Source organism: Fukomys damarensis, unplaced genomic scaffold, assembly GCF_012274545.1.
Source record: "Fukomys damarensis isolate Sample0158 unplaced genomic scaffold, DMR_v1.0_HiC HiC_scaffold_5, whole genome shotgun sequence".
In the NCBI taxonomy this organism is placed as follows: domain Eukaryota; kingdom Metazoa; phylum Chordata; class Mammalia; order Rodentia; family Bathyergidae; genus Fukomys; species Fukomys damarensis.
Window position 1 is genome coordinate 81,630,480 of NW_022900917.1, and position 23,138 is coordinate 81,653,617.

At 41.2% G+C, this 23,138-nt stretch overlaps 1 protein-coding gene across 11 annotated transcripts in view; it reads right to left on the reverse strand.

The window, feature by feature from the left end:
- Trappc9 (trafficking protein particle complex 9) overlaps positions 1-23,138 on the reverse strand; it is a 682,458-nt gene that overhangs the window by 466,438 nt on the left and 192,882 nt on the right. For all 11 annotated transcript variants that reach the window (XR_004516032.1, XR_004516033.1, XM_033760864.1 and 8 more), the window contains one exon: positions 7,706-7,858. Coding sequence is in view for 9 of the 11 variants with exons in the window: in XM_033760864.1 (XP_033616755.1) it covers positions 7,706-7,858 (153 nt within the window). In the remaining 2 variants the exon portion in view is untranslated. The remainder of the gene's footprint in view (positions 1-7,705; positions 7,859-23,138) is intronic.

Consider the following 23,138-nt stretch of genomic DNA (forward strand, 5'->3'; position numbering starts at 1 on the left):
TGGGGGATCGAACTCGGGACCTTGCACTTACAAGGCAGGCAACAGAACTACTGAGCTGAATCCCCAGCCCTCTTACTAAAATTTTTAATTGAAACTCTACATGAGAGACTTCTTCCTCCATTTTATATTTTATATCAGCTACCTCCTGCCTTCCATAGGAAAACACTGGTTCAAGACCAGACTCCTTAATAGAATTAGATTATCATAAAACACATCGTTTACTGTATTCCACTGCTTCTGAATATTGATACCAATGCTGACATTATTTATACTAAAATAGTATTGAAATCAGTTTTTAAATCACTTTTGCATATGATTTCCCCCTAGTCCCTGCATTTTAAATTATTGTGGTGCATAGACACTAAGAGCCAAGGGCCATGACACTATACACTCCCTCCTAACATTTATTGGGTCCTTGCTATACAATAACTGTGTTTAATGTTCTTATGACAACATCTCTGTAGCCATTTTGGTAGTCCGTCCCTAGTAGAATCGTTGATGAAGGAATCATAAGAATTCAATCCTGTTTCCTACATGTTGACAATATTTGTCTGGGCCTTTAAAACCTGAAAGGTAGTACAACTGTGCCTAAAGCCCTGTGGCTCACATTTTTATTACAGTAGTACCTGAACACGCTTTTCTGTTGACTACAGACACAAACTGTTGCTATCAAAAAGTTCAATGGTAATTTGATTTTATTTCATAAATCACTTGCTATTTTTGTTGGAAGGCCCAAAAGATTTTTTTTCCAACTCTAGTAATTTTATTAGGATATGTCTTGGTCATTCTAGGTCAATGTTCTCAGTCAGACTCACAGTATGCCATTCAATAAACAATTTCAAACATTATTTTGTAAACTTGAAGTTTTCTTGAACTACAGATTTTAACATGTTATCATTCCTTTGTTCTGTTTTCCTTATTTGGGGTCTCTAGTGAGTGATTTAGATGTATGAATCTACAAACATATGTTAGATCTTCTTTGTCTGTCTTCTAAATATGTATTTTCTCTTTAATAGTTTTTCTCTCATTCCTTTTTTCCCCTCCTTTTTACTTTCTGTTTCCCTTAATGTATGCATCAGGTACAGATTCACTGAAGATGGCATTACTGAACAATTTTTCTTACATTTTGAATTCTTTATGAATTTCTATCCATTTGATCTCTAAAATTCTCTAGGTATTAAGTTCTTTTGCAATTTACCTTCTATTCTTTTGTCTAGCCTTTTTGATGTCTGTAATGACTGTAAATACAATTATCATCAGGTGTGAGCATGTTCCTCTAGCATGCTTTAATGGTGTGTTGCTGTGTTGTTTTGCTTGCTATATTTACATTATAACTTTATGTGGAATTGGGCTTTGATCCTTTCCTATTGGCAATCTTTATATAAGGCTAGTGAAAGAAAATGAGCCAAAATAGGAGCACCCTAGGCAAGGCTTTATTGGGGAAGGAGCTGCCCAGCTGCCCGGAACAAAGATGAGAGAGGGCGAGACTAATTGGGATAAGGTTTATAAAGGGCAGTGTAGTAGGGATTTTGAGAGTTGAGAATTGTTCAGGTTGTTGGGCAACCAATGTGATGCCAGGTGACTTGCGGTATCATGGGGAGTATCATGAGGGTAATAGGTTGGAGCAACAAGTTAGGTTTTGCTTCTCCAGAGGGGGTAGGTTTCACTCCCCACCACCACCCAGTGGCTCATTTCCTTAAGCGGGAACCATTTTAGGACTGGGAGTCATTTTAAAATGTAGGAACATTGGGGACATTGTGTCTGGTAGAGAACTCTATCAACTAGTTTACATGGTCTTTTAGGAGAAATTATTCTGGTTAGCTTTTCTAACTGATAAATCTATATTATTTTGTGCTTTTGGGTAGTCCCCAAACATGTAAATTTGTTCTAGAAGAACTTTTTGCATTCATCTCCTATAACATGCAAGACCAGGCAACATGCCTCAGCTGCTTTTCTCAACTTGATTCACTGAACTGTCCAGTGAATACTGGGTGGATTCTTGGTTCTGTCAACATCAATTAATAGCTTGCACTGTCTTCCTGCATGATACTCATCTGCATGGCAAGCAGCTGTTTGTCTGCATCTGTTTATATTTTGAGGCTTGTCTTTTACAGATAGCTAAGTTAGTTAAAAATTATAAGGTAGTCAGACAAGGCTGGGCCCTCAGCATAGAAAACAAATGAGGCACATTCACTGAAGATTAACATTATAAAAAGAGAGAAACTGCTACACCCACCTACTTCCCCTGGGGATGAATAGCAGTGACTGATATTCTAAATAGATATCAATCATCCTAATTGGGAACCAACACATCCCTAACTAGCCTATTCCTTCCTGGAAATCCATGTGTTCTTGCTACACAAACAGCTTCCCCATTTGATTACCATTTGAACAATATTACCTGGGCAACTATACCTATAATCTTATTGGATGGTCATGTCTTTGTCCCACCCTCATGTCCACCTTGTAACTTTTCATTGGCTCTTCTAGTTTTGTCCCACTTTGTACTCACCTCATTTCATGGCTTTGCCCCATAAAACACCTTTGAGAAACCAGGTGGGTAGACAACCCACTTTCCAGTCCCCCTTCTGTCTCTCTTAGATACATCTATCTTTTTCTCAATAAATTCTTCCTACTCTTAACGTCCACTGTTCCTAGAATTCATTTTTTTGATTTTAGAGAACACAGACTCGCATTTTGGATATCTAGCAGGTTGGGAGTTATAATATTTCCCTTATTTGGATTACTTGGTGCCCTATATCAATAGGGATACTCTAGTATTTCACTTTGTTGTATATTTTGCCTAAAGGTACTTGGTTTTCCTATCCCAACTGTTCAGTCTCTTTAATTGGATAATTCAAAAATATCCAAAACCTAAAATAATCTATCACCACCTTCCAAGATGTCTAATCTTAAACATAATTTTTTTTTAATTCCAAGAAATCAGATTTCTGGATATTGCATCATAGAAAAAAAAAATAACATTTTCTAGGTAAAAGGCTGACTTCTCTTACCCTAGAGGAAGACAGATGCTGCCCAAGAATTTGAAGATATGGGAAATCATTTGTTTTCTGATAATTCATTTAGAAAACAAAGCAGTGCTCTACAAAGGCATGTTATCCTCTTCCACATAAGAGAATATCCATATACCCTTTATCTAAAGCCACTAATTTTTAATAATTTGATACTTTTACTTTAGTTCTCTCTATATTCACACTCACATTTATTTCTCTATGCATTTACAGTAACATTTATTTCTCTATATAGTCACATTTTCTTTCTGAACTATATCAAAGAAAATACAGGTGTGGTATCTCCCACCCTTAGGTACTTCTGAATTTATTTCCTAAGAACAAAAATATTTTACCACAATTTCAATGTCATTATCATTCTCAATATATTCGTCATTGACACGATATCATCTAATATACAGTACATATTTAATTTCCCAGGTTGTCCCAAAAATGTCTTTTCTTAACCCAGGATATGATTAAGGACCACGCATAAGATTTCATTGTTGTATTTCTTCAATCTCCTTTAGCTAGAACACTCTTCTTTCGTGTTTTTACACAATGGGAAATATAATAATAACATTTTCTTTATAGAGTTGTTTGGAAGATTAAATAGAAATAATGCAAATAAAGTGTCCAGCCCAGTATTTATTCACAATATCTGACAGTGCTTAATACATATTAATTCTCTCCATCTGTCAGTGGCTCACACTGAAATCAGTATCTTAGTTTGTGCAACAGTCATATTTATTGCTATAAAATTAAAAAGTGGCATCTAATTTCAGCAACCATAGTTAATGTGAGCTCACGCCTGAAAAACAAACTGAGTCCTGTCAATGTTTCTGAGACTGTCAGAGTGAGAGCCAAGGGAAGTCATAGTCCAGCTCCAAAAGCCACAAATGAGTCTCTGCCACTGATTCACAGCTGTCTCCAAATCAGTGCCTAATGAAAACCCCATGATTTCTCATACTGAATTGCACCACCCACGGACCAAACTCTGCAAGGGTCCTTTGTGTCTACCTTTCTCCTCTATAAAATGTGCCCATGAAGATTCTCTGTCTCACTCTATAACATGCTACATAAACAACCAGCCAGTGCTTCTATTAACCATTATTAATGAAAAAGGTATCTAATTAATAACTATGTGCTATCTCTGACTGACCAAAAATTAGGCCAACTTTGTTTTACAAACCACTTGGTAACCATAATTTTAGTTCTAATTTAGTTTCACTTTAAAAGATAGAAGAAAGTATTCCCAGACTACTAACCCCAAATTGCAATTCCACTCTCATCTTAGAAAGGCAAAGAGAGTGTCCCATCCTCTCTGTAACAAAGACAGAACCACAATAACCTAACCAAATAGGCCTGCACTGAACACATAAATAGCCACCACAACACAGAAAATTAGGGTTCCACCTCAAAGCCTTCTACACTCTTCATTCAGGAGAAGCAGGTGGTCAGTAATACAGCCCCAGACATCAGTCCATTGCTTCTCACATGCAAATACTCTCTGCTGGAGGTCTATTTGCCAAGACATAGCCCCTGCAATAATATCCAATCAAGCATTCCTGAGACAAGTGTCTGGACAGGTTCCCAGGATTGTGCCTCATTTATTCATTTATGCCAAGCTCTCTTTTCTTTTCTTTTTTTTTTTTTTTTTTTCCCCTCTAGGAACCAGGATCAAACTCAGAACCTTGTGCTTGCAAGGCAGGCATGGCACCACTGTGCTACATTACCGACCCACCGAACTCCCTTCTTGAAAAATAGAAGTCAAAACCTAGGAAATCCTCTGTCTGTTAATAGAAAAAAATGCAGCTCAGAGGACAAAGCACATTACAAACAGAAAAAAAATACATTTCATCTGAGTTTTTAAGCCCTGGTATAAGATTAAATCCATGTGAGATTTTAAAGGCTTAACATTTCCAACACTAAACTTGTTTTCCTACTTTTGCTAATAATTTTTTAAGACTATTTTATCAAGCATTTACATAATACAAGGAACTCATGATAATTATTTAAACACTGCAGAAATTGGAGAATAAATTTTATGAAGGGTATGATAGGCTAAATTTGAATGCTGAAGCCTTAACCCCACTGCGATAGCATTAGGAGATGGGGCTTTGGGGTTAACTAGGTATGAGGTCATTAAAGCACACCCTGATGAGCTTCTTGCCTTGTAAGAAGAGGCAGACAGCAGAGCTCCATGTCTTCATTGTATAGGGACATAGTGAGAAGGAAGCCTTCGACAAGCCATGAAGAATCAAATCTGCCAGCACCTTGATCTTGGATATTTGAATAGCCAGAGCTATGAGAAATCAGTGATGGCTATTCAACCAGCCAAGCCTATGGTACAATGGATCCTTGAGTTATGACCAATCTGACATACAAACACCTTGGGTTATGACAGGAATTTTAGTTTTAACTTGCAACCAAAGTCTTGAGTTATGACCCCAATGCCAGCCACTTGTGATTCCAGATGGTCTCAGATAAAGATTTAACCCTTAAAGAGTTCTGGAAAGAACATTAGAACAGCTTTTCTTGTGTGGGGTTAATTGAGAAATCCTGGGCCAATGTCTCTCTAAGGACTCTGAGATCTTCCTACATACACGAGAGAAACTTTGAAGGCTATGTAGAGAAGCCTGGGCCTTCAACTGACCAACTTGAGTTACAACCAGAACTCAAGAACAAATTGAGTTCATAAGCTAAGGGTCCACTATGTTTTGTTATAGTAGCCCCAAGCTACCTAAGACAGAGCAACATGTAATATTACAGCCACTAATATAAACATATTAACATGGTAGTTCATTTCTGTACCCCCAGCCCAGGGAGTTGAGAGCCTCAGCAACTCTCTAAAGAGGTCTTCTGGTGGGAAGTACTCACAAGAATGTGCAGAAATTGTTGGAGCCCCCCATTAAGGGGAGAAGCAGGGCAAGAGACCCTCATTCATGACCCATGCTAGAAACACCAAAGTCTTTGGTCCCACACTGAGACCCAACACTAAACAAGACAGTCAGGATTCTTGTTTCCTATTCTAAGCAAGGAGTCAGGCAGGAAAACAAAGCAAACAAGATACTTCCAGGAAGAGTACTGGGAGGTAAGTAATGCAAGATGAGGAATAGGAGCAGCAGGGACAAGGAAAGGGCTGATTTCACCAAGCTATCAGGGGTACTCTTGCCACAAGGGGGCAGTTGAACTGACATCTATAGAAGCAGGTGTAGATCATACAGAGCAGTGGGGCAGAGCAATATGGGTGAGGGAAGAGCAAGAGTAAAATGCCTGGCTGAAAGGAGCTGGGCACACTCCTGGGACAAGATCACTGACTCCTCAGAGAAGGAGAGTGTAGATGGCAACTTCCTGTCACAGGAGAACAAGATCCATAACTCATGGTACAGTTGCTGGCATTCAGCATGATGCCATCATTTCCTGAGCATACAGAAATGCTGAGAAAGAATGGCCAGGAAACAGAATCCCATCCCCAGAGAGACAGACACCTAGTCTTTGACCCAAGGCACCTGCTGTACCCTAAGCTATAGGGCTCAATCCTATAACTTGACCCACAAAAGGTCCTGATCCAGGCCCAAGTCTAGCTTTCACTCCCAGGGCACTGCCACATAATATGAGCTGCACTGAAGTCACATCTCCTAATCTCATGTGTTCTGACACTCACTCATGTAATGAACATTTAGGAACATTAGCTCTATTCCAGGCATTGTGTGAACACTCACAATGCCATAGAAATGGGGTTTATTATCATTTTGTAGATTAGTAGATTGATACACCAAGTTAAGTCAGTCACCTGAAGTTTCCTAACTGGCAAATTCTACAAAGAGAATCCACTGTGTGTCTCCAGCAATAGTCATATTATGGGCAAACATTTGTGCCTCCCTCCAAAATTCATACATTGAGACTTGGCCTCCACATGGTCGTATTTGGAAACAGAGCCTGTGAGGAGCTGGTAATGAGTAAAGTCTTAAAGCCAGGGTCTAATGCAGTGATCTGGGGCCATTTTAAGAAGACAAACAAACAACACAGAGATGATCTCTCTCTGCCGCATGAAGTCACAGCCAGAAGATGGCCACGTGCCAGCCAGAAAGAGGACCCACACCAGAAATCCACCATGCTGGCACCCTGATCTCAGACCTCTAGTCCCCTAAACTATGAAGTATAACTTTCTGTCGTTTAAGCCAGGCATTTCATGGCATTTTGTTACAGCAGCCAGAGCTGACCAACATATCCCATAAAGCCTGCAAATGGAAGTATGAACCATGCTTTGTTACTTGGCATAAATGCCATGTGAAGCCTTGTCCATACATCAAAACAAATACAAACTCCCATTTTCCCAGACTCCTTCTCCTTATACAAATCACTAAACTCAGAGGAACACTTTACTGTCAAATCCAATTAGATGTCCAGGGAATTGCAGCAGTTATACTGAAATAAATGCAGCAATTCATACATTGCACTCATTTAGGATGACCTTCTGGCAAATGATCACAAAATGGCAAAGAGTAAAAATTAAGAAACCATTCAGCTAACATGTATTATGATTACTTCAGACACATACTGTAACTCTCTCTGTTACAGTGTGCCCAGGAGAAGTCTCAGAAAGCTCCAATGACCTACTCTCAAACCACAGACTGCACAGTAGGCACTGAACAGCTGAGATATGCTAGCTGAGATTAGGAAGGGCTCACCATCACTGAGGTCCTGGAGGAGGTTCTCCTGGCAGGAGAAGTCCAGCTTTGCTTTGATGCTGATGGCCAGAGTGGTCACCTTCCCAGGCTGCAGAGGGAACTGGGCCAGGGTTTCTTCCAGCTTCCAGCTCAGGAAGTCGCCATACAACTTTTCTACAACAATAATAACAGCAGTCAGGATGATGAACCTGCAGCAACACGGGACCTACTAATCCCCCTAGATGACACGGAGGCAATCTCAAAGGAAAAAGCATTTGCAATGGACCGAAGTACCACAAATGTTCCAGAATCAAGGGCTGTTGCTGTTCTTGCCCCTGTTTACAGATGAGACATAAAGCAGAAGCAGAATCACCCATTGTTAGAGAAACTGAGCTGCAAGCCAAGTCGCCTTACTCCTAACAAGCAGATCATTCTTGTGGATAAATTTAGCCAGGCAAGTTGGCATAAGCCTGTAATTCTAGTACTCAGGAGGCTGAGGCAGGAGGATCACTGCAAATTCAAGGATAGCTTGGGCTACATAGCAAGAAGACTATGTCTCAGAACAATCAAAGAAATAAAATTCAATGTTGTCTTTCTCATATAAACTAAATGAGTTAAGCTAAATTTCTCCACAATGAGTATTTTCTATAATGTATCACTTTAAAAATAAACAGACCCAAGTCTAGTTGGGAACATATAATCAAGAAGAGGGATCCTCTGCAAAAAAAGAATTATGTGCAGTGGGGCATGGCGGACAGTGGTGAGGAGAGTCTTTCCCTGGCTTCATTGAAAATCTACCTCTGTCTTGGGCCAGGGATTTAACTCAGTGGTTCTGCTGCCTGCCTCACAAGCGCAAGGACACAAGTTCGATCCCCGGTACCAAAAAAAAAGAAAATCTACCTCTGTCTTTATGGTCTTGAGTGCTAGAGGGAAAGGGCCTTGGGTTGGACCCCATTTGGGCACAGACTGATTGGAATGCTGTGGACAAAATGGTTCCTTCAAGTGGGGCTCTCTCTCATATACAGCACAGGTGACAACAAAGACACCAGAGACTGTGGAGACAGCCCACCTTGGGGACAATGGGGGGACACTCGTGCTATCTGGTCACTGGTGGTACCAGGTCCTCTGAACAGTCCCACACCATTTTCCTCCAACTGTTCCCACCAGTGCGCCCACCACATAGCTCACAGTTCATGCACAATTCCTGCCCATTCCTGAGCAATGGGCTCTGTTTCCTGCCATCCTCAGAAAGACTGTGAGGAGCCATAGGAATGGGGCATTGCACCCACTGACTACTGAAAAGTCCCCTTCACAGCCCTGGGTCAGTTATTCATGGCCCAACTATGACCATGGCATATTCACAGCTCATTCCCATGGCCCTGTATCTCACCTGGCTGTGAGTGCATGCAACTAATTAAATGCCATCACTTGGTTCAGTCCAGTGCCTGGTGTTTGTCTTTAGCCATCAAGTGGGAGAGCCAGATGCTATCAAAACAGCTCCCCTCCTAAGAAGCTCCTGCCATTTCTCAGCTCTGGATGGAAAAGCCTGGCTTCCTGGCTATGCTACCACCCTCCTTTATGCTGCTACCTTCCTCTCTCACTATCCCTTCAGGCTCAAGGAATGAGTAACTAGATGCTGTTCCAACCACTCCCCTTGTGTGAACCAAGCTGCTATGCTGAATAAGAAAACTGAGGCCCATTTGCCCATCAATTGGAGACTGGATAAAGACGATGTAGTTTTTCTATAAAATGGAATACTACTCAGCCATAAAGAATGATAAATTAGAGTCATTCATAGGAAAATGGATGTATATTAAGGATATACTCTTAAGTGAAATAAATACGTCCCACATGCATAAATATCGAATAGTTTCTCTGGTGTGAAAAACTATAATTGTACATAAGATCCTAATGGTATAATTGACAATGTGAAATAGGAAAAAAAAAGGGCTAAAGGTGTAGGGAAAGTAGGAAGGGTAGGGGAAAGGAAATAAGGTTAAAGAAAAAAAATGAGAAAATGAAAAAAATGGAAATAAAGTATTTGTAAAGAGGGAAGGGAGGAGGGGGTAAAGGGAGGCCAGGGGTAAGGGGAAAAATGAGAACCAAGATCCGTCATATAAAGGTACAAGATCCCAATGATAAATGTAACTGTACTGTATACCTAAAATGTACCAATAAACTCAATGAGAAAAAAAGGAAACTGAGGCTTAGAGAAATTAAATAATTTGTCCATAGTCATAAACTAGAGGAAAATTACTGAATTTGAGGTCCAAATGATTACAAAATCATTATATTTAGTTTCTCCATGAAAGTACTACTTCATAGTCGAGTTAAAATATAAAATCCTGGGCTCTAAACCCAAAAACTAACCTCACAGGAATTCAGTGAAAGATAGCAAGAATGAGGTCCATATGAAAGAAAAAGATGTGTGTGTTTTGTTAACTGCAAGAACTCAAAGCCACCTGTGCTGTGCATACAAAACAGGCTAACATCTCCCTGGCCAGAAGTGAGCTTAATCAAGCGGCCAAGACCTGGGTAGTGCACATCCAATAGAACATGTTCCTTTCTCCTTGCTTCCTTGAAAAAGGGTGCTAACAAAAAGGAATAGTTTATCTGGTGTGAAAAACTAAAAGTGTAAATAAGGATCAAAATGTATAACTGACAAAGTGAAATAGAAAGAAAAGGTCTAAAGGAGTAGGGGAAGTGGGAGGAGAAGGGAAAAGGAAAGGAGGGAAAAGGAAAAGAAAAAATGAGAAAAGTAAAAAATGGAAACAAACTCTTTGCAAACAGGGAAGGGTGGAGGGGGTGAAGGGAGGGCAGGAGAATGGGGAAAAAATAAGAACCAAGATACGTTATGTAAAGTTACAAGATCCCAATGATGAATGTAACTGTACTGTATACCTAAAATATACCAATAAACTTAATGAAAAACAAAAAGGAATAGACCCAGGGACAATGCCCCTTAAAGGTATTCAGGAGCAAGGAACAAAAAAAGAATTAAGATGTATTACATACATGTACCAACTCCCCACAATAAATGTAATCATTATAAACTGCAAAAATGTACTAATAAAAAAATAATTAATTAGAAAGAAAATATGAACCATTGGGGAAATGACTGAATTATTAAGAAGGCTGGTTCCTGGAAAGTAAAGTTTTTAATTACAGCAAAGGATTAATTACCATTGCTTAGGATTTTTTCAAGAAAATGTAGGTGTCAAAAGAGATACTTATAGTAATGTAAGGACAGAAATGGAAATTGAGAATTAAAGAGAAGTAGCCACCAAGTTATCAGTAAAGTAGAAGAAGGCACAGGCCAACAAAAATAACCCATCATAGGAGAAAGAACATCACATCCAAGATTAGGTACCAAAATTACAGGACAAAAACTAAATGCTTCATCAAAGGTTTAGAAAGAAACAGTAAAATGTACAAAGACACTGAGTCTTAAATAATCTCTTGCAAACAGGAAGGGGGACAAGGGACAAAGGGTGTAGGAGGAGGGGGAGGAAAAGGGGAAATAAGTAGAACAAAGATGAACCATGTACAGGATTCTAAAAACTTCAATGAATGAAAACATTATATGCCATAAACACAAACTAAATTTAATAATATCAACAAGAATGAAAAAAGGGAAAGGAGAACTAGAGGAGGAAGGAAGGAATAGCAGAGGTAAGGGGAAGGGGCTAAAAATGAAATATTTTATTATGTGCATGTACCCACTCCCCAAGATAACTGTAAAATGCATGTACTGCAGATATGTACTAATACAACAAACCAAATAAATACATACATATACATCATATTAAAAATAAAGCAAAATAAATTATCTGTCTGGAAGCCTGATTTAGCATATAACATGAGGCTCTGGGCTATTGAGGAAGAATGTATAGGTAGGTGTTTCTTTGCAAGGTAAGTCATACAGTTACAGAAAGAACAGACTGTCTTAAACTAAAATACATATATCAAAGCCATCTTACAGGTCAGGAAATGGAAAGGAAAAGAGCAAGCCTGGCACAAAATCAAGCAGCCACCTGGACAGTCTTCCTACCCATTTCAAAGGATGCTGAGACACCTGGCTCACTGCTGCAAAGCTGACTGGACTTTCCTCTGCTCCCTGGAGACACCTGCCCACCTGTCCTGTTAGAGCCAGTGCTGTCTCCACTGAAGGTCCTCTCCCATCAGTGTCCAAGGCAACCGCTGCCAGGCCTCTCCTAGCATTGTCATGCATTTACTCAAGAAACTGACCAGGTGAAGGCTCTCAAAGATAAAGTCCCTATGATCATGTTCTCCTGCAGACAGACCAGTTCCAACACCTTCCTTGCTTGCCTCAGAGGATGTGTTACCTTCACTTGCTCTCAGCTTCCCTTCTTACACTGGTAAAATGGGGAAAGATTAGCACCACAGAGACCACTCAGGACAGTACGTGGTACCTAGCAAAATATTTATGAAGTAGTTCTTGTTATAATTATTAGCTAATTTTGACAAGAACATCACCACTGATGGGGACTCACAGCCTCTCAAGCCATCTGCTCCTGTTAAGGGACAGCTCTACCAAGCTCTCAGGTGTCTGAGCACCAGCTCTGTGCAGGTATTCTGGGAGAGACCAGGCAGCTGAGTGTCAGCCCATCTCAGGGTGCCTAATTCACATCACCCCTTCAGTTCCTTCCTAGTCTCTACACATGCATGGTAGGCAAATGGAAGACTTTCATGATGGCACAAGAACCAGGACTTCCCAGAGCCAGGATGTGAACTCTGCACCCTCTTCAGGCACACTAACCATCTTTGCAGGCAGCTCAAAGCAGCCTCCACCTTTACCCCTTCTTCCCTATGCTAATCTCTCCACCTTCCTTCCACTGTGTCCTGCAACTCTCAGCCAGCCCAACACCATGTCAGACCCACTGAGGTTTGACAAGAGCCCTCTCAAACATAAATCCCAAAACTGGCACAAAGGACCCATTATAGGGGGAGTGTACTGCACAGCAGAGGGCAGGAGGAGACCCCGAGCCCTACCCAGGACTGACTATGTGCGACCTCCAAGAGAGCTCAGCCAGTCCGTACTGGGCATCCCCGGGCTTCCTAGGCCCACACCTGTGTCCTATTATGTTCCCACTGCTGGGAATATCTTCCACCCACCTACTCCACTTGGCTGGGTTCCTGTAAGTTTTTCCTACCAGGTCAGAGATTCACCTTAGATGCCTAGCACCCCACCCTGTAATCTTAGATTAGAGATTCTCTCACCATCATAGGCTAGAAAAGAGTTGCATGTGCCCCAGGACAGATGCCTGCACTCTGCACCCCTCCTTGGACTCCTCATCCTCTCTTGTCCTTTTCTAGTGAGTGTTTATGGAGCATCTTTGTCCAGCCTCATTCTTCCAGGTGCATAGACAGACGGCAGAAATGAGGGAAGAAGTGTGACACACAGATGACATGGAGACAAAGAGAAGCATTCTAGAAGGACAAGGTAGTCATAGGCACCTGACAGCACACCACAAACACAGCCCTTGCATGCAGTGCCCAGAAAGCCTTCCGAGGAGAGTGACAAGACTCAAGGGTGAGAAGTCAGCAGGTCAGTAGGAGCAAGGACAAGCCTGTGCAGCAAACTCTGAGCTTGCTCTGGGGGTCCTTGCCCCTGCATGTGTAAATGTCACATTCAATCCTCACACACACAGGTCTTGTCTTCTTCTTACATGGTAATCTATGGAACATAATGATGTTAGATGTTTTCTGGTATTTACTTTATTCTTTTTTGGTGGGGTACCGGGGATCAAACTGAGGTTCTTGTGCTTGCAAGGCAGGCCACAGAACCACTGAGCTAAATCCCTGGCCCTTTATTTTATTCTTTAGCCTGTGGCACTACCCCAATCTAGAAAGCACTGATTAAATTTTACAAGTTATCCTGTCTCTCATTATACTGTAGTCCTAAAACTCTAATAGCCCACTGGATATACTCTGTGGGTATTCAGTTAGGACTCAACTCTGGGATGGACAATATGACCTTCCTCCACAGGCCATGCATATATAGTACCAAAATCCTCTCAATGACCCCAGAGATCACACTCCACTCTATCCTTGCATTTTGAGGCCACCTTCTGTGACTTGTACTAGCTGCATGCTGCATGGGAAGGACACTGGGAGATCCTGAAGCCATGCAATGGTGATGTTATAGGACAGAAACCAGGGATAGGATGGAATTGGGATAAGGTCTAAAAGGAAGTGGCCAGAATCAGCCTCCCTTCTTGGCTCCAGACCCTGAAATTCTCCTGATTTTTGGTGCTCTTGTCCCTTTTTCCTTGTGCTGGGTCATGGTTAGTTCCGGGTTCCCTGAATCCTGTCCCCACTGTGACACTCCCAGCCCACAAAGCTAGCTTGGGGGGCCACAAGCACAGCCTCATCTACACCACTGTGGGGGCAGGAGGGCTGATTCAAGTACGGGTTGGAGGTGGGTGTAGCTGTGATGTGCTAGCCCCTCCCCCATCTCATTCCTTTTAGTAGCAGACCTGGAGGATGTGACATTTATAAATGTCTGTAATGCAAGGCCTCATACCCTTAACTCATTCCCTCTGCTCTCTGTCTTTTTATATTCACAGTGAATTCCTAAATTTCCAATATTATCCTATATTGCCAAAGTCGTAATAGGTGTTGCTAAGTGCTACGTCCTTACATTTCAACCCAATAAACCAATTCAGAATGGAATGGAATCGGATAAGAGATATCAGGCTAAAAAGAACCAAGATAGAAAACCAACTGGAGCCTGCTTCTAAAGACCCAATCTCAAAGCCCTAAGAACACAAGACATGCACACTGACTTCCTTGAACAGCACACCCATCTGCTAAGGCAGCACTGGCCCACCCTCCTACAAACTGCCAGTATCAGCTGCCAATATCACTGAGGCCCTGCAAAAGCCTCTCACCCCAAATATCCCATTGGCATTTCTTTTTTATTCTTATTATTCATTAAGTTTATTGGTACATTTTATGTGTACAATATGACGCTCATCATTGAAAATTTGTACCTGTACATGGTATATCTTGGTTCTTATTTTTCCCCATCCCCCTGCCCTCCCTTGAACCCCTCTGACTCTCCTTATTTACAAAGACTTTGTTTCTGTTTTTTCCTTTTCCTTCTTTCCTTCCTCTATCCCTTCCTCTTCCCCTTCCCCTTCACCTTCCTCTTTGGACCTTTTCTTCCTATTTCACATTATACATTTCATATTATATATTTTGGTCCTCATTTACATTTTCAGTTTCTCACACCAGAGAAACTATTCGGTATTTACTATATGTAAATACATTCGGTATTTACATTATTTCGCTCAAGAGTATGGCCTCAATGTGCATCCATTCATCTATAAATATCTCTAGTTTATCATTCTTTACAGCTGAGTAGTACTCCGTTTTATTTTTTTAAAAAAACCACACACATCTTCTTTAATCCCATTGGCATTTCTGTAGCAAAGCAAAGAACCAGGCCCTCCATCACATGCCCTCCTGAAGCAAGTGAAGCTCTAGGAAAGTCATTTTTTCCATCATGCCAACACATATCAGCTCTGGCCCACCTCTCTCCTGCTCCTCCCCTTCATCCTCCACTGTGCCCCAGGTACCATCTGCATTTGCTGTTCCTTATACCAAGAATGCCTGGCCACTTTCTCACATAGGAATTCCTGCTCACGGCCTCAGCCCAGCTTAGAAGCTCTTTCCTATGGCACCCTCCCCCTCAAAATCACTCCCCTAGGGTCCCACTCATACATCCAACAGGGGAATAAAAGCAGAGCCAGGCCTTGCCTTTGACCTTAAGAGGTGGGGTATTCTGCTTCTAGGGACACCTGTTCCAGACAAATGTGCCTTAGGTTACATCCTGGCTCCAAACTTCTATATGCTCCAGGTTACTCATGCAAAACATGGGCTTTCATACACAAGCAACATGTGAACAAAGCCAAGTGCTTAGAACAGTGGTGGCAAACCTGTGGCACATGTGCCACAGCAGGCACACAGAGCCCTCTCTGTTGGCACAAAAGACAAGTTGCCCCAACAGCCAAGCACAGATGACAGCTGTTGTTTTTTTTTTTTAACCAAAACCTCACTATTCAGGTTTAACTGCAGTATTGGCACTTTGTGATAAATAAGTGGGTTTGGGGTTGCAGTTGGGTACTCCCTCTCCAAAAGGTTCACCTTCACTGGCTTTGAACAAACACTAGTCATTCCTCCCACTCTGAGAACCCCAATCTCTTTTGCCCAGCTGCATAATATACATACTCCTTCCCCAGTGTTGTATGAGGAGAGATGACTCTCAGAGGGTATCTAACACGGTTCCTGGCTGCAGTTATCACACATTGGTATCAGCTGCCATTCTCATTCGATGGATGACTAACAAGACCTGACATTCTGCAGGAACTCAACAGTGTACGATGTAGCGCCTCTAGCTGCATGCCAAGACTTCATTTTAGATTTCTATATAATTAGAACATATGGGGAAAAAGTTATGTGAAAACAGAATACCAAAATGAATTTACAAAGTAATTTCAAGGCCCTAAAAATATTCATATCAAAAAAGAAAAGAAATCATACCTATATTATTAATATTGCTTTTGTCTTTGAGTGGTGGGATCATGAGTATTTTCAAGTTGTTTTGTGTTTTCTGAATTTTCCACAATGAGCACACATTTTTTTCATTCATTCATTCATTCATTCATTCATTTATGGTACTGGGGATTGAACCTAGGGCCTTCACACAAAGTTACATCCTTGGCCACTTTTTAAAGTTTGAGATGAGGTCTCACAAAGTTACTAAATTAGCCAGGTTGGAGTCCAAGTTATTATCCTCCTGCTTAGATTCCCAGAGTGCTGGGATTATAACCGTATGTTTCTACCCCTGGCTGATAGTATACTTTTATAAATCAACAAATATACAAGCACATACCTTTATAAAGTCATACTATCATTTCACACTTAAATCTAAACGCTTTCTGCCCAACCCTACCCCACCTTCTGCACAGGAGACCAACAGTGCTAAGGACCTAGGCTCATTCCAGAGAGTGGGGTGGGGGCTGCAAAGTCAATGCAGAGGCTTTTTACAGTGTCCTACATCAGGGCCAGGAAATAATATGAATTGATGCCAAGGAAACAACCTACTCAGGCATGTGCGTCACTGAGTCACCAGACTCAATCCTGCCAGCTGAACAAACTTCCTTGAGGGGGCTAATTTACTCTGTGGCAACCATGCAAATGGTGGGTGATCAAATGCCTAAAAAGCATTTGCCAAAGCTAAGGAAAAGGCAGCCCAAACTACTGTAGTCAGATGAACTGTCTCCCCTTTCCAACCACCTAAACTGACTTGGCCTTGTAGACACCTACAGAGCAAGGGAGTACGCCCAGGGAACACAGGCGCTAGCTCCAAACTTACATGAGAGCTATCTGTGCCCACACCATAAGAGGCATTTGAAGCCCAGAAAGTCTAAGTAACCTTTCCCAAGACAAAGAGCTACATGTTAAGAGTAGGATCCATGACTGGCAAAGACCATGCTCTGTCCACTATAGCGGGGCCTTTCTCCCCTTGTGTGATTGACACCACTAACCTAAGGAGCATTAGAACTTGAATATGAGAATATTTACAAGAAAACCCTCATGAAGGTGATGTGATATAGCATCTTGAAAAGAAAAAGTAGCAACCAAGCAAGTATGTGAGCTTTGGGGTCAGACAATCCTGAATCTACTCTGAATCCCAACCACTGCCACACATGAGCTCTCTGACAAAGTACAGTTGTGTGTACTCTGTCATCCCAAGAGGCCCTGTTAATAGATGGAGACAGTATTACAGTTGTTTTGAAGACAAAATGAGACCATATCAGGTCTCAGACCAGCAACCTGGCAAACAGAAGTTATGTGGGTAATTTTCGGGAAAGTCCTCTAGAAACTATCCAGCACTGTGGTAGTTCCTTTCCACATTCTACTACTGCTCATTTCCTTCTTTCAACAAGCATACATCAAACAGCTATTAAAGATCCTCATGGCAAGCACCACGCTGGATGACAGGGACTGGTGGCGTCTGATTGTTGGAAGAAATAGACATGGCAGAAGTCCCCCAAAACTTAGACCCAGATGAGAAATAATGTTCTTCTCAATCTAAAATTTTCAAGAATTTATACCCTTGTTGCACATAGAACAGGTTCAACAATTTTTTAATTGATTGCCTAGTACTAAAATAAGATTCATTGTCCTAGTGGGGTCTCAGATCTGTAATGAAAGAACAAATTTCCTCATCTATCAGTGTAGCTCATCAGGAATTTATTACTGGGGGATTCAAAAACTGTAATTATAGCACAGGTCTTGCCTGTTCCCATGGCATCTCATTTCCTAAAAGGATCTCCACTGAGAGGTTGGCTCTGCTGAAATGAACTCTGGGAGGCCTCCCATGGTCCGTCCCCACCCCCAGGCCCTGGACCTTAGCTGCAGGATGCCTTAGGAGGACACAGAGATCAGGTGGCAATAGACTGCAATGGGGAATGAAGTTAGAGAAATTCCATCAACTGCAATCTCAACTGGGCTGTCTTACACAGGCATCTGCTAGATCCAAGAAGATTAGGGGGAGAAAGTGAGTGCTAGCTGAGTTCAATAGCTACACCACACAGTGTGGCCCAGTGGCACTTCCACAAACAGGGCTTCACTGGGCTCTGTACATAAACTGTCTCACTGAACTCACACATTTGCCCTCTGGAGTGAACCCACTGTTGTACCCTCTTCAGATATGTTGCTCAAAGCCAAACATAGAGGAGACAGCCAGTATTCAACCCTCTACCATCTGACCTCTTCTTTTATATGCGCACTTGTTGAATCCTAAAGACAACCCTGTAATATAGCACTGCATTTCAATTCTAAAAAGTATAATTATTCCTCAATTTAATTTTTTGTCTACCCATGACACATCAAGGCTCTCAACTGGGAATTTAATGTTCAAAAGCTCCCAAACCACAGGGCTAGAACTCCTAACATCTTCTACCTCCCATCATGCTCTTTTCTTTCCCTTCCATACTCCCAATGAGTTGAATACACCAAGCATCACAGCACTGATTAAAAGGCAAGTAAATCACTTTGTCTTAAGATGGGCTTGTTTTGTAAACTTCTCTGGTATAACCTCAATGTGTAAAATGCTGAGCTGTACAAGAATGCCTCCACAATGCTGCATGACTACAAGCTTCAGGTTGAATGGCTTTTAGTCACTCAGGAATTCTGACATCTTCCTGGGAAGCACACCTGCAAGTCCATTCACTGTGGCCAGTCATATGGAGCAGAAATAACACAGGATATGCAGCCAGAGCTCCATGCAATTCAGTGAACACATCTGACTCCCTCGCACACCATACTGTGAGTGCCTCAGGACACCACGCATACATTATTCATGTGCTGGCACAGGGACTGCATATAAATGTAATATAAATGTCTGACTGTTGAGGAACACAAAGCCAAGTGAGGTGAGTGCCCTTGTAACAGCATAAGCTGGCCATGTGGCAGAGGTGGCATAATTAACTCTACTGCACAGCTGGAAAAGCCTTCAAGGAGACAGCCTGTGAACTGGGTTATGAAACAGAGCTAGAACTGGGGACTGGCAATGTTCTGAACACACAAAAGGTGTGCACAGCTACAGAGGCACACTGTGTACTTGAAAGGTAAGACCAGGATCTGCCATCTAGGTGGAGTCCCCAGTCCCCAGCACAATAGCCAGCATGCATAGGTCAGAGGTGCCCAATATAGGACTGCCAAAAAGGAGGGCAAAAAGATGAGCCACTGATGGCCAAGGTACAGACAAACGGACAAGCAGGGAGATTGGCAGTGGCAAAGGAAGATGGGGAGGTAACCCATCACCATGGCCTTCACCCTGCCTCTGCTTTTGAAAACACACCACACCTATTCATAATCAAGCTTCCTTAGCAAACTCTGACCCCATGAGAACATGGACCACTGTGGTCTCACTCCCCAAGGTAAGTACTGTATCTGAAACAGTAGGGGTCTGGATAAGTATCTGTGCAATAAATGGAAGGAACAGCACAGGTGAGCTGCATGTCACATGAAGAATTTTTCTGAAGGCTGAGCTAAGAAAATGGGCAGAGGAAAATGATTTTAATATATTTAAGGAAGCTGGGGAATTTGGCTCAATGGTTCCACCACCTGCCTCACAAGTGCAAGGACCTGAGTTTGATCCTCTGTACCAAAAAAAATAAAATAAAATAAAATTTAAAAATATATATATGGAAGATGGCAAACAAAATAGAATTTTAAACAGTAATACCCAATTCAAAAATGGGCATCTGAAATGAACAGACATTTCTCAGACAAAGAAGTAAAAACAGCAAGTAAATATTTTAAAAAATGTTCCACATCACTGGTCATTTAAGAGATGCAGATGAAAATACTGAGATTCCACCTCACCTGACAAAAAATGGCTGCTATTAAGAAATCAATCAATAACAAATGCTGGCAGGGTTGTGGGGAGAAATGAACCCTTCTCCACTGTTGGTGGGAGTGCAGACTGCTGCAACCACTATGGAAATCAATATGGAGATACCTCAAAGAGCTGGGACGAGAGGTTGCATTTGACCCAGCCATCCCTCCACTGGGTATCTTTCCAAAAGAATTAAAGGAATCATACCACAGTGATATATGCACACAAATGTTTATAGCAGCACAGTTTGTAATAGCTAAAACTTGGAAACAGCCCATTTGCCCATCAGTTGGAAACTGGATAAAGAAGATGTGGTTTTTCTATAAAATGGAATACTACTCAGCCATAAAGAATGAGAAATTAGATTCATTCATAGGAAAATGCATACATATTGAGGATATACTCCTAAGTGAAATAAATAATTCACATGTGTAAATACTGAATAGTTTCTCTGGTCTGAAAAACTATAAGAGTACACAAGATCCTAATGATACAACTGACCATGTGAAATAGGAAGAAAAGGGCTAAAGGTGTAGGGAAAATGGGAAGGGTAGGGGAAAGGTAATAAGGGAAAAGAAAAAAATATGACAAAATGAAAAAATGGAAATAAAGTGTTTGTAAATGGGGAGGGGAGGAGTGGGTGAAGGGAGGGCATGGACAAGGGGAAAAAAATTGACAAACAAGACCTGTCATGTAAAGGTACAAGATCCCAATAATGAACGTAATTGTACTGTATACCTAAAATGTACCAATAAACTCAATAAAAGAAAAAAAACACACAAATGTTTTAAGTTAAAAAAAAAAGATAATAATGGTGACAGAATTGATAATGATAATAATAGTAATAGGTCACAAGGAGAGTTCTGTTTACTGAATCTTACCAAGCCAGGGACTATCCTAAGTGCTCTACATGTATTACAACAACCAGAGGAGTGGCAGAAACCCATCTCCACCATGAGAAGAAAGAGTGAAAAGAAAAGAAAAGAAGTAAGTACCTGGGTCCAAATCACTGGGCCAGTAAGTGGCAGAGCCAAGATTCAAACCTATCTCTATCTGATGCTAAAGATCATGTTGACTGTAATAACTAAACTCAGGAGGCTTCATTGGAGTAGACCCGTGAGGACTGCCCAGACACATAGGCACTTCTGCAGCATTCCTCCCCTCCTCCCCCTGCTCTTCAGCCTCCTGGTTGTGCTGGTACCAGAATCCACACTGCAGGGGCACAAGTGGTCATAAAGGTGATTTTATTGAGCTCCAGAAGATAGAACAGAAGTGAACAACTGCAATAAAGGCACATCAGACCTCCATAGTTGGTAAGTTGGAAAGATCAACACCTTGGACTATCTTCTGGTGAAGAGCAGCTGGAAACTGCTGTAGAACCTTGCACAGTTAAACCCTGCAGGTAGTTAGAGAGCTCACCCTGGGCCTTGCAGCCAGAATTCAACCTGAATCTCAGGGGTCTGCCATCAGCTGGCTGAGACTAATCGATTTAGTGCACATTGCTACCAACATTGTCTATTGTGACAGCAGAAATATACCCTGAGAGAAGCCCTTCAAATTTTTTTCTTTTTCTCTTATTTTTAATTTTTATTTTTAAAATTTTATTTTTTCCCATTCTGTAATTTCTTCCTTTTTTCTTTCTTCTTTTTCCCACTCAGTCTCTTGCTCCCCACAATATTCTCCATCTCCCTTTTTGTTCCTGTTCCTGCCCTAATTTGGATTTCTTCTTTCTTTTTCTTTTCTTCTCTTTTTCCTTGCTCAAGTGTCATTAGTTTCAAAGTAAGGTGAGTACAATTTACAGCTTCCCTATTATTGTTAAACTGTTCTATTCTTGTCTTTGTTCTTGAACTCTGTCTTTCCTGCTTGTCTTCAACAGTTTCCTAGAGTTTGTGTGATCATCCTGTGTCCTCTGGCTTCACTTGAAACCTTCTCCTATTCTTCTACCTATCTACTCCTCTCCTCCCAACTCCTTCTAAGTCCCCACCCTGAAAGGTAAAGTAGCTGTATTGAAGAGATTATTCACTATAAACTTATTTTTGGCTAGTCCTCGGTATTGATTTAATTCACATGGCTAGAGGTGACAGATTAATAACTACCACAAAATGGTCAATTTCTAAGCTGTGGTTGATGCTATTGCATTGCTGGTTGTATCAATTGAGCTAAAGGGTTGATTGGTTTAATAAGTTGTCCTTATATTATAAAAATGAGAGTGTCTCTGAGTCATTAGAGACTCAAAACCTAAAGAGCAGCTATATCAGGAAGTTCAAAGTACTAACCCAGGAATTAAACCAAGGACAGCAATAACAACAAAAATAAAAATGAGAAAACACTTAAGCAAGGCAAAGATACAGACTTCCAGCTCACTAACAGCAAATCCTAGGGAAAATGAGGTGGAAAAGTCTGACAATCAACCACTAGGACACCCTGAACTCATAGCACAGGAAGTAACAAAACAGATCATTCAGAATCTAGAAAAATTCAAAACAGAAATACTTTCCCAGATAACTACAGAGATGATGAGCATGATGAAAAACATGACTAGAGACTCTAGAACAGAAACAGAAAAAAAAATAGATGAATTCAGGACCATGACAGAAGACATGAATGCCCAACATAGGAAAGAAATGGAAAAGATGAATGCCTAACATAGGAAAGAAATGGAATCCATGAAACAGATTCAGATAGCCAGGATATTAAAAACTCTATAGAAAGTATTCACAGCAGAATAAATGAATGTGAAGATAGAATTTCAGATATAGAAGATAGGATTGCAGTCCTTGACCATCCATGAAAAGAAAGATCTCTTAAAAACAGTAAGGGATCATGAGAAATCAATCCAACAACTCTGAGCTGATGCAAAGAAGAATAATATACCCAGCAGAGATATGGCTGGGTCAAATGGAACCTCCAAAATAGTTAGAAGAATCATATCACAGTGACATATGCACACCTATGTTTACAGCAGCACAGTTTGTAATAGCTAAAACTTGGAAACAACAGCCCATTTTGCCCACAGTT